Source organism: Carassius gibelio, chromosome A13 (genome assembly GCF_023724105.1).
Source record: "Carassius gibelio isolate Cgi1373 ecotype wild population from Czech Republic chromosome A13, carGib1.2-hapl.c, whole genome shotgun sequence".
NCBI classification, from domain to species: Eukaryota; Metazoa; Chordata; class Actinopteri; order Cypriniformes; family Cyprinidae; genus Carassius; species Carassius gibelio.
Window position 1 is genome coordinate 14,583,137 of NC_068383.1, and position 12,118 is coordinate 14,595,254.

The window sequence follows — 12,118 nt, forward strand, 5'->3', positions numbered from 1 at the left end:
CAAGCATTTCAAACTTTTTCAGAACTTTGAAAAGGACAAAATGCTGACTTCAACTTAAAATTGCAATTCCCAAGCTCTGTAGAAGATGAACATTGTGTAGCACAAAAGTCTGCACTGCAATACAGTCCCATTTCAAGCCTGAAGTTTGTTCTTGAGGGACTGGACTTTGTTAGAAAGCTTTGAATCATCCAGTTCCAAGAAAAAAAATTGGAACACCTCAAAGGTGTACTTCAGTAGTCTGGGATAATCAAGATTCAGCGCGTATAGGTCAAGCCAAAGAGGACAATGCAAGCCCTTGCAATATCTCCAAGTCCTGTGATGACTTCCACGCCCTTAATGAGGATCCCAATGTTCTTTGGGCAGTTGCTTGTAGAAGCTCCACGCTTTGGGGTCACATTAATGGCCATTATGAGCTGTTCAAGTTCCTCCAAGTTCTCAGTGTCCTGCAACATGAAATTGTCATTGTCTTAGTATAAAACTGTCAGAAATATTTTGCAAGCATATCAAATTACTAGAAAATACATTCATTATTGTTTTCATAGCTTATGAATCTATTTTAGTAGATATTATTTTCTTGCAGGCCTTGGTGTCAAATTGTTATTTGTTGTGTTTTCTTCTCTATTTTGATGTTTTTGTACAGTGTTCATGTAGGTTACAATAAGTCAAATTTTAGACCTTAAGACCTACACGATGCATTACCAAAAAAATTTCAAATCAAAGAAATTCTGAAAAAAAAAATCATTAATTTAATTTACATGTAAAGGTCACATTTCTAGATTAATCAACAAATTGAGGAATTAAGTTAAATTTATATTAAGTTCACCTACGTTGAATTCTTTGATAAGATGTCCCCCTTGTTCTCCAAGGTATTTTTTGTAAGATACCGAGGAACAATCTCTCTGGTCCTCTCAATCGAAGAGTGCTGGGGAGGAAGTCAATCACTAAAAACAAAAAAACAAAAAACTGGATGTTTCTGTAATTTAGAAAAGTAAACACATGACACCTATCAATTCTGATCATACTTTACATGTCTGCTTTACTTAATGTATAAAGCTTCGTCAGACCATAAGGCAGAGCTTCATAATGCTTTAAAGTAGAAAATACTGTTTATGATTTCATGATAATCCATTAGCCCCTTCCACACATGCACTGCAAGCCTGAAATTACAAAGACATCACCTGAAGGAGAATGTTCGAATCTGATATTAAATGGATTTAACCCGGTCAGCTCTATAGTACAAAGTCTGTGTCATTTCTGAATTACCCCATGTGTGAATACAACAGGGAATTATCCGAAGGATTCACAGTGAGCAATTGAAGGTATTAAAAAGGGTTTCTTGGGAGTTTTTCCTCGGTCAGTGTGAGGGTCTAAGGGCAGAGGCTGTTGTCATGATGCTATGCAAAGCCCTTTGAGACAAAATGTTTGTAAAATGGGCTATACATATAAAATAACCTTGTCTCTGATCAATTTGTAAGGCAAAAAACAGCATCTTAAAGGCATGAGCTATTATTAGTTTTTCCTTTTCTAAAATAGTACAGCATCTCTGGAGGACAATTGTCTATCATTCAGTTTGATGTCCTTATTGATATAATTTGGAAATCTTATGGAACAAAGCTACTTCTAATTTAGAAAACTACTGTACCTGCAGCATTTCCATTATGATCTCCAGTCTTCTTCCAAGTGCTCCATCGTTGGCACAAAATGGCGTCAGTAGCTTGGGAGTGTGACAGTCAAACACAGACATAAATTTCGGTACCTGAAGTACAGTAGTTGTTCTTTGAAATTCTGCATTGATCTGAAACACAAAGGCGACAAAGATATCACATCAGTTCTAAGCCTTTTAAACCTCTTTCATATAAACTGTCTAACATTCAATACTTTTTGCCACTGTCAGAGTACTGAAGTCCTCCTCCACAATATTTTCCAATTTAATCATTCTGGAATTGTAAATGAGGAAGAGTTAATGTAATTTTAAAGATTTTAATGACATTATTGAAACTTTGTGGGAGAAAAAAACGTGTTAGACTAATTATTAATCAAAGTATGAATATTTTTTTTCAATTTTTAGTGTAGGGTTTAGCTGTAAAATTATAGAGTTTGTGCCAATGTAAGATTACCACATTAAAATTAACAGATTTATGCATGAAAATAAATAAAATTGTGGCTCTTAAACATAACACTGTTAATAGACTGACTACACGTGGATTTAGCTAAGTTAACTTACAAAACAGTGAAACAAAGAGAGAAGTTAAGTTACCTGCCTCTGGAAGACGAGCTCCACACACGAGAAGTAAAGCCAACGGAACTGCGTCAAGTGCCGTCTGAAATATAAGATCCTCATCCAGCGAAAACCCCAAATATTGCGCTTTATGGAACCTTAAAATTAAACGCAATGTACTTATTTACGCAATTTCATACAAAACATACTTAGGATATGATATTAACACACAAAAGACCTAGGAACCATGATAGAGAAAAAGGTAACCCACATCCTTCAAAATAAACGTTTGACTTCGATACATAAGAATTCTTCCAAAATGTATGATGCTGTGTCAATATTATAGCGCAACAACATCACATAGCCTTCCAACAGAAGCCAACTTTGTGTTGCTGCTGAGTCTCTTTTTCTGTGATAACTCATTTTATATTGTAATATACTACTACATGCGTTTTTCTTAGTAGCCCAGTGATAACAAAATAAGTTTTCTTACCTAAGTCAACCAGTCAAATTTTGCAAGTTGAGCAATGTGGAAGAAAACGAACATTCACTGTCTGTAGCCTACTCTCTTCAAATGCCTTGTAGGCCTGCTGCATTTTTTAAATAAAAAGGCTCACTTCGACAGGAAGTGCTTTTCAATTAAAATTAGCCCGATTACATTAATTTGAATTAACTCAATATTCTCTCCATTTGGGATTAGATAAATATAATGCTTACATTTTATTTAACTACAATGGGTAGATTTTATTCCAACCATTTTTATTTGAAATTTAATTAAATATTTGCCTCAAAATCAAAAACACAATTATATTGAATACATTTTAATCAAAAACATTCATTCAAATCTACATGACCACAGAATCATTTCTTACAGTGTGAATAATGTTTTTCAAATACAATGGAAGTGTTTGTAGCGTGTGTGTGTGTGTGTGTGTGTGTATATGTGTGTAAGAGAAATAGAGCAGAGAAACCTAGAGAGTTCCCATACATATGTAAAAGCACGTGTGTGGTCTCTGAGATAAATCTATTATCTATCCTTCCCTGCCTCATCCCCCATAACTGCAGTGGTGGTCATGATGCCGAGTGCGTACGACTCAATAGAGTGCAAAACCTGGCACACGTCCAATCACAGCCACACTTGCCCACTCTCACAAGAGCTGACAGAACACAAGCAGGTGTGAGACTAGCTTGTAAGAGGTTAGACTGTCTTATAAGCATCAAAGAGAATGAAGCCTCGAAGGCTTTTTGTAATGATCAGCCTCATCTCTCTTCTGAGCTATTGAGATATGCAGTAGGTTTATTTCATTTAACGTGAACTGACTATGAGGTTTTGTAAAGGTGATTGCAGTCTAATGCAGATTGTAAAGGCTTTCTGAATGGATTACAGGAGAAAGATTTATATGGAGTTCTATGTATTCTATTGGCACAAAGATATGTTCATTTTTGGATGCCGGTCCCAGCTAACCTAACCTGCAAGGTTTTCCTTTGTAACGATGACCAGAAAGCTATCTTATATATACTTGACTATGCAAGAGACGTAATTGATAGTATCTCTGTTTAGGTAATTATATTATACCTTACTATACCTCTGATTGTCAGACTTGTGTTGTGTTTTGTTCCCCATGTGCTCCCTGTGTCCCAGTGTTTATGCCCATATTTGGTTAGTTTCATGTTCCTGTCCTGATTATGTTGATTTAATTCCAGGTGTTCCCCATTTGTTTTCATTAATCCCAAGTGTGTCTCGTCTTCCCCTCATCTTGCCAGGTGTTTAAGTAGTGTTCTCTGTATTTAGTTCAGTGTCCTGTATTGTTTATGTCTACATCCTGTGCTACTTGTATTTTCCTGATTATCATTAAATACCTTGTTGATGTACTTTTGGTCTCCTCGCTCCCTCATAGTAGCACTGTGACACTGAAAGAGCTTCAGTAGATTTTATTTACCACTATGTATGTAAAATGAAGGTGGAGGGAGAAAGGGCCTGCCAGCAGCAGTGCCAAGATGCTTATGTATGTGGAGTTTGCTTTAGGTTCTTTAATTAGCATGTCACACATTTAGATCCTCTTGCAATCAGTAAACGCACTTAATTTATTTTATAAACAATAGGAGCCAAGGTGGTTAGTTCACAATGTTTTGCTTTAGAGGTATTGTGTGATTTCTAACTTTTTAATAGAATTTAAATGAGAGTTCAAAAGCTAGAACTTTAACATATTGCTAATGTTAAAGGTTAGTTCACCCAAAATGAAAATTAGGCTGTGTTTTACTCACCCCAGAGGCATTCTAGGTGTATATGACTTTCTTCTTTGAGACGAATCCAGTCAGATTTATATAAAAAATTGTCCTGGCTATTCCAAGCTCTATCATTGCAGTCAGCAGGTATTGCAGTGCTACAGTCCAAAAGAAGTGAAATAAAAAGCGCCTATCCATAAAAAGTGTCTCACATGGCTCCAGGGGGTGAACAAAGGCCTCCTGTAGTGAATCAATGGGTTTTTGTAAGAAAAATATCCATATTCAAAAACTAATAATCACTTTAAAGTAGCTTGTGCCAACAGTTGAAGAGGGAGGCAGCTCTGGGCTGATGACGTATGAGGTCAGCGTTGCGTATGCGCCAGTGAGTCTTGTGAAAACCAACATTTGTTTACAGGATCAAAGGAAGCAAAGTTTCCTTAATTTAGCAAAAGGCTTATATCAAAATCCTTTGACATTCTTCTTTACAAATCTTTGTTTTGTACTTCTAATTAGTCACCATTGTTTTGTTTTGATCTCTCCCCTGCTTTTCTGAGTACGTCAATTCTGAGCAGCACATGTGCAAAGCCGAACTCATTCGTCATCCGCCCAGAACTGCTTCTGTTTATGACAGTAAACACAAGTTAGATTAAAGTGATTATTATGTTTTAAATATGGACATTTTTCTTACAAAAACACATTTATTCACTACAGGAGGCCTTTATTTACCCCCTTGAGCCACGTGAGACACTCTTTTTATGGATTTGCACTTTTTATTTAACTTCTTTTGGACTGAAGCATGCAACACCCACTAAGTGGGATTAAACTGCTTGAAAATTCAAAGACCGTGATAAACACTTGCCTGGGGGTAAAGAGTAAAACACAGCCTGATTTTCATTTTTGGGTGAACTAACACTTTAATGTTAGAGTGAGTTATGCTGTTCAGTGTACAAATGTCATGCTGAACCTATTATAAAATATATTAATGTAAAGTTAAAGCTAAAATACTTCTTGTTGTCTCTTATAGGTGATTTTGAAGATGATATTGGAGTCCATCCAAACTCATCCAAATCTCAGATGTGAACAGCAACATACTTCCTGAGCAAACAAGATGACCAGTAATATAAATCAATTGCAGAGAACAGGTGTTGTGCTATAGGACAGATCTGCATGCTGATTTTGGTCAGTCATGTCTCAGTCAGGTAAAATCCTCCACCTGTATGTAGAGGTGAAACCTGTCACTAATGGAGAAGGAAAAGACCTGGGAGATGTGGCGAAAACAGACTCCCTCATGTTGACAGCACCAGACATTCTTCAGTCATCACAGAATGGTGCCCCAATTGCACCACATGGCCGGACATCCCCACATGGAGTCCTGCATAAAAGTGGAAGCAGCACCAAGACCATGGCCTCTAGTAAATCAACATCTAGACACTCTGTAAGTTTTCAGCTACATCCAAAACATGACTCAGACCAACCGGTGACCCAACAGCAGAAAAGTCTACATTATGATGAGATAAATAAGTTAATGTCTGTCTTTCAAAAAGATCCCACTGGAAATGCATGTCACTTGGTGTGTGCTCCTTCTGAAAGTGTCCCCTTCTTTGGGAAGGAACCTCACTTCTCAGGACGGTTTACTGCCCCTCCTACTCCCAGTGGAACTCGTAAAGCTTGCAGCCCAAATAAGATAAAGGGAGGAAATGAAGAGAGGCGATCTGTCGCCACTTTCAGTTACATTGAAAAAGCTCAAATGAAATCAGTAGAGGGTCAGTATAGCTCTTTATGCCAAAGTGAGCCTCAGAATCCTTTCAACAGAACCATGGAGGAGAGTGCGACCCCTCTTCACCTCAGGAAAAGGCTAAGTGATCCAGTGTGGTTCAGTAGCTTGGAATCAATGAATAACTGTAGTTCAAAACAGCTTAGTCAAGGTTTGGGAAACTCACATATAGGTACGCCCAGCTTTAGGAGGGCAACTCTATACTCCATTGGCAGAGAAGCCAGACATCAAGCATTGGAAGAATTTGGTTCCCCACAACTAAGGCAAAAACTGGCCGGCAACTGTCCTGAAATAGGTCATGATGTCAGAAGAGAAGAGCAGCATCGCTGTCGGTCTTGGTCTGGATCACCAGTGATACCATGCAGTTCTAGGACCCTGCCCTCCAAAGCAACAATAATGGACCATGAGCAGAATAGTTTGTTTTATAGAATTCCTCGGAGCCATGCTACCGACCAACTGTCTAATCATGCCAAGCGAGCTTACTTTACAATGTCACACTCAAGCACCAACAGTCAGGAGGACTCAAACCAAAGAGCAAATCAACCATCAAGCAATCAACAAATCAGCCATTCCATAAGTGATAGTCCACGGCAAGCCCACAGAGTTAATTTCAACCTGGCCAACTCACAAAATAATGTAGAAGAAGGAGCTAACCAACTGAGTGGAAGGAGGAGCGTATCCCCAGCCACAAGTCCCGAAATGGCTTGTAAACTAGCAGAAGAAGCCACCAAACTTTCCATACTTATGGAAGCCAGGAGGTCTCCAACCCCATCTTCAACAGACACAGTAAGGTCTTACAGTCCCCAGCTGGGACATTCAAGAGAGCCTCAGCTCTATGCTAACTTCCAATGCTCTGGAGAACCAACCCACTCTAGTTGCAACATTCCTAGTCAGGAGTACAACTGTAAACAAGGGTTTGTCAAAATGGGTCACCATTCTGTTCAAACAACCCCTCTTTTTCCCCACATTGGAAGTATATCTCCAATAGCTCCAGCAAAGTTGAACCGATCAGATGTAATACCGTCCTCTCCAATACGAGACCCACGGATAGAGAGAACACAGTTGGTAGGGAGAGACAGCCCAACTTTGCATCGGCACCTACCTTCCCAGTACACAAAAGACAGTCATACACATAGCTATGATCATAGGCAGTATGGGACACTCAGAAGTCTCAAAGACAGTCCAAATAGCAGCAGGAGACATTTTACAAGGCCTAACCTAGAGACACCAAGCTGGACCACTCAGCAAAATCATGGGGTAAAGGAATGCTTAGCCAGAGAAAAGGAAAACTTAATGGAGATGGACAGTCATAGGAGGAATAGTCCAACAACACCAGTCTCTCAAGAGAACCATTGTAGGGTCTCAATGCAGAAAAATGAGATGAAAGCTGACACTAGGACTAACAAGGAGTGCAGTGGTACAGCATCACAGAGTTCCAGTGGGGTCACAGGCAGCCTTATAGAGAGCACTCTACATGAGAAAGACTGCATATCCTCTGAGATATCTAGCAAAACCAGCCAAAAGAGTCCTGACTCTGGAAACACAGGAATACAGGTAATCTTGGTACACATCTTTAGATTCATCTCATGCCTTGATTCACTGCTTGATTTTGTTGTTTGATAACTCACTTTTTGTTTGTAGTCTGAAAGTGGAACATTTCTGCTGAGGCCTTCCTTACACTCTCAGAAGATTGCTCATGCCAAATGGGAGTTCCTGTTTGGGTCCCACTCTGATCAACAAGATCAACATGAAACAAAGAGTGAGATTTTCTTAGTAATGTCTAAGGGGCCGTTCACATATTGCGCCTAAAAACGCGTGGGAAACACTAGGCGCGCTGCTTTCTCCTTCTTTCCAAAGCGCTTGGACAGAAGCGCTCCTGAGGCATCTGCCTTTGCTAAGCAACCTTGACGTGCTCTCTCCATGAAGACGCGGACATTTCAGCAAAGGATAAATGGATTTGCAGCACTAAAAATTGCTTGCAGTAACTCTGCTACTAAATTTATTTCAAAATGGCAATCCATATACAGCTATGAACAGCTGTTCCTTCATCTTGGCTGAGTTTTCAACGTTGTTACGGGAAAGGATGAAGCTGAATGGTTAGTTCTTGTTACATGACCCGCGGTGCGCTTGCGGCATTCTGAAAAGTTGAGATGTTTTTAACTCGATGAGGTTAAAATGAGAGGAGCCTACATTGGAAATAACGAACTTGCGCGCGCAAAAGACGCGATATGTGAACGGCCCCTAACTCAGACTTCCAGAATGCAGTTTTCTGAAAAGTCATCCTTCTTTCTTTCATATGCCATTTTCTTTCATTTCATTCTTTCTCATTGTAAACAAGCTGTTGCCTTATTAATAAATGCTTAATCCAATTATGTAACAAGCCACGTCCCCAAAGCATGACATTAGAATTAACCTTTTTCTGTTTTACTGAAATGATCTTTTAGTGGATTTATGTTACAACTTTGCTTGATTTTAGCTGTGGTTTTATGTTGTGTATACATTTCTTATAAAATTATGAATTTATCTGTATTTCTTGTGGTTTTCAAATAGATTATTTTTAGGTTCATTGAGTTTCAATTCCTTACTGTGTGTAGGTGTTTTCAATTCACTGTCAAAGAGAGAGAATTTAGAAGAGAAAGAATCACTAGAATTATTCTTGAGAATTGCTTGTTTTATGTGGTTATTACTTTTACCTTACCTTGACATTTATACAGCTTGTAAATACTTTTATCCAAAACAATTTCAGGCTACACTTTTTATCAGTGTATGAATTTCATGGGGTTCAAACTCATGACCTTGGCACTGATAGTGCCATACTCTACCTGTTAAGTGACAGGGCCTAACGTCATACAATTGTTAATTTAATAACGTCATTATTTTTAAGCCAATTCAGATCAAACTTTCTGCAAATAGAATTAAATGTGGCCAAAGCCATTTACCGTTTACTGAAACTGTGAATTAGAAAGGTTAAACATTCTGTCTGTTTAGAGAGACTATGGGCCCTATCTTGCACCCAGCGCAATTGACTTTGTACACCGACGCATGTGTCATTCCTATTTTGCACCCGCGCAAAGCGCGCTTTTCCCTCCACAGAAGCACGTCGCTAAACTAGTGAATGAACTTGCGCTCCCTGGGCGGTTCAGCGCAAAAAAGGAGGCGTGTTCCGGCGCAAACAATCCCTGGTGCTATTTTGATGTTCCATTAAACAATTGCGCCACTGACCAGAAAAAACCTAGTCTAAAGTCAGTGGCGCGTTGCGCGTTGTTCATTCTGCTATTTTAAGGGCGCATGCTTGACCATAATGTATAGCGTGCACAACGCGCATACACTTTGTTCATGTAATCTACACAGATGCAACAGTTATTTTTGCAAATTATAAATTGTTACACTTAAAAAAAATATTAACACATGAGATGACGGAAATCATTGTGGTGTGCCACGAAGATGTGAAAAAATAGGCATAAATCTAGCTTACAAATTATTCAGGCTAATTGTAGTAATTAAGGATCAGACCTGTTTGAGGTCATATATGTATAAGGACATCTGACAAATTGGTTTGTCCGTCAAGAACCAGGAAAAAAAAAATCGATGAAACAATTGTGGCTATTTCCTCCCACGCCTGTTTAACCGACGCTATTTTGGTTGGGTTTCTCCCATCCCCATACAACACAACTTCTCTGTCTTTCACTGCTCTTACAAGAACATCAGTCTCCTCGGCTGTGAACCGCTCCTGGCGTGCGCCTGGTAAATACGCCATAATAATAGCAATCCATAATGGAACTTGCGCACCTGCTTTTAAAGGGAATGTTGGATGACGCTCTGATTGGTTTATTTCACGTTACGCCCAAACCACACCTATGAATAATGAAGCTACTTCAGACCAACCCATTTTAGATTTGCGCCGGGCGCAAGAGCCATTTATCCCGCCGGGAAAATAGCAACAGCGCCGAGACCCGCCCACAAAGTTACTTGCGCTTCGCGCTTTGACACTTGCGTTTCAGATCGTTAAAATAGGGCCCCTTATATATAAATTTATATATAAAACTTCCTTATTTAGGACAAGACACTCTCAATCCTTTGATTTTCCTTTATTAACACACATTCCAGGTTCCTCCACTGTACCCTCCAGTGATTGTACCATTGAGTCTCCAGCATCCATTCCACCCTTGTCTACCACTGTAAGGTCAATAACAACACACTCAAGACCCTGTAAATCAACTGGCTCTTCAAAATCTGTATGCCACATTGTACAGCAAGTTGAAGTGGAGTTGATAAACCATCATCCCACAATGGAAAGTTCCGATAAGACCGGCATCGCCGGACGTAGTGTGAAATATTCAGAGACCGACATAGATGCAGTGCCCCTGCGCTGTTACAGGGAGACAGACCTTGATGAGGCGATGCTGGCAGAACAGGAGGAGGTGGACTCTGCTTTTGGCAGTAACCGCAGTGTGCTAAACACTTCAGGCACTAACAGCAGCAGCCCCCTGGAGGGACTGTTGTGCCCACACACAGATGGTGAGGAGGAGCTGCAAGATGAAGAGGTGGCGAGCTGGGCAAGTGTGAGGATGCAAGGTGACAAAATGAGGCAAAATGCCACACCTGAAGGAGATGAAGTGTTTAGTCGACTGCTAAGAGGGTGAGTGTGGAATAGAATCCACTATAGTTACATATGTGAATTCACACACATAGTTGAGTGAATGCAACAGAAGACCTTCACTAGATTTTGTGATGCCTGCTTCATGTTGTTTTGCTCCATTTTGAAGATTTTAGGGGAAAATTAGAATGGGTCTATATAGTTTCCTTGGGACGCCGAGGGGGCTGCAATGGAGTTCAAGGGGGTCAGATTAAAATAGATTAAATACTATTAAAATGGTTTTAATCATAAGATAAAATAAATTCACATTTACATATACGCTATAACACTACTAAAGACTTCCATCAGATTAATTTGTTATTTTCTTCTGTTGAAACCCATATTTTCAGTAGTTTCTCTTTATGTCTTTTTATGGTGGGTAGAAAAATACAGTGTGAATTTAAAATAAACTAAATATTTTACATTACTGTTTTTTTACACTATTAATTTGGACTTTATTCATGAAAATTTTGAATTATCGAAAGGGTGTCAGTTCTGTGGCATAGTTTTAATCCATTTTAAATGATGTAGGCAAACCACTCATAGGAGCACATCTAAGACTTATGCTCTTTTTGTAGTCCCCCAGATTGCCAGCCTGACAGCCACACGGCTTTGAAGTCTCCCATCTCTGTCACCAACCCCTGTCAGATCTCATCAGATGGCTTGGACTCCTTCAGCAGACACTTTGAGAGCATTATGGAGTCACACCGTGCCAAGGGCACCTCTTATAGCAGCTTGGATAGTGAAGACATCACCCCTAGTGGCCCACTTGTCTTCACTTTTGACTTTCCGACTCTCACTCCTGAGATCCAGAGTCAGATCAGTGAAAGTGCCAAGCAGATCATCGAACTGAACTTCTCTCCTCTAACGTGCCCACAACCACCTGCTGTGTCTGATCCCACGGAGTGTGTGGCCTCCCAGGACTCGCACAGGAAGGACCAGAGTGGTGTCTGTGTAGAAGAAAATCCATTCTGTAGTGGATCCTGCTCTGATCAAGCCCACAGGCCTGATTCTGACACAGATGCTGCCGTGAGGTTAGTATCGGTCTGGTGATATTTTTCATGATTTGTCATAAATATCTCATCATCACTGCATGTTAACAGATAAATTAGTGTAATGTTAACACTCCCAAACCCCTCTGGTGAAATAGACAACTGGAAGAATAATAGCAATTATACACATTAGAAGAGGAACAGCTGGCACTGCAGACACACACACACACACACACACACACACACACACACACACACACAGAGACAAACTC

The 12,118-nt window shown here is 39.7% G+C and overlaps 1 protein-coding gene and 1 long non-coding RNA gene across 2 annotated transcripts; one reads left to right on the forward strand and one right to left on the reverse strand.

Annotated features, from left to right (window-relative positions):
* Nucleotides 1-278: 278 nt before the first annotated feature.
* On the reverse strand, nt 279-1,814 carry LOC128026795 (uncharacterized). Its single transcript, XR_008186527.1, has 3 exons — nt 1,643-1,814; nt 828-941; nt 279-443 (listed from the first exon to the last, which is right to left on the reverse strand). It is a non-coding gene; the product is annotated as an uncharacterized LOC128026795 (long non-coding RNA).
* Nucleotides 1,815-7,163: 5,349 nt separating this feature from the next.
* Nucleotides 7,164-11,907, forward strand: LOC128026599 (uncharacterized). Its single transcript, XM_052613848.1, has 4 exons — nt 7,164-7,772; nt 7,860-7,977; nt 10,326-10,857; nt 11,433-11,907. The coding sequence occupies exons 1-4, from the start codon at nt 7,512-7,514 to the stop codon at nt 11,905-11,907; spliced, it is 1,386 nt and encodes a 461-aa protein (XP_052469808.1). The 5' UTR covers nt 7,164-7,511.
* Nucleotides 11,908-12,118: the final 211 nt, after the last annotated feature.

What these genes read in the sequence shown, in the direction of transcription:
- LOC128026599 (XM_052613848.1), top strand. Translation starts at nt 7,512, where the DNA reads ATGGAGATGGACAGTCATAGGAGGAATAGTCCAACAACACCAGTCTCT. An exon ending in AGATCAACATGAAACAAAGA is followed by an intron (nt 7,978 to 10,325) that starts GTGAGATTTTCT and finishes CACACATTCCAG; the next exon opens with GTTCCTCCACTGTACCCTCC. An exon ending in TTTAGTCGACTGCTAAGAGG is followed by an intron (nt 10,858 to 11,432) that starts GTGAGTGTGGAA and finishes CTCTTTTTGTAG; the next exon opens with TCCCCCAGATTGCCAGCCTG.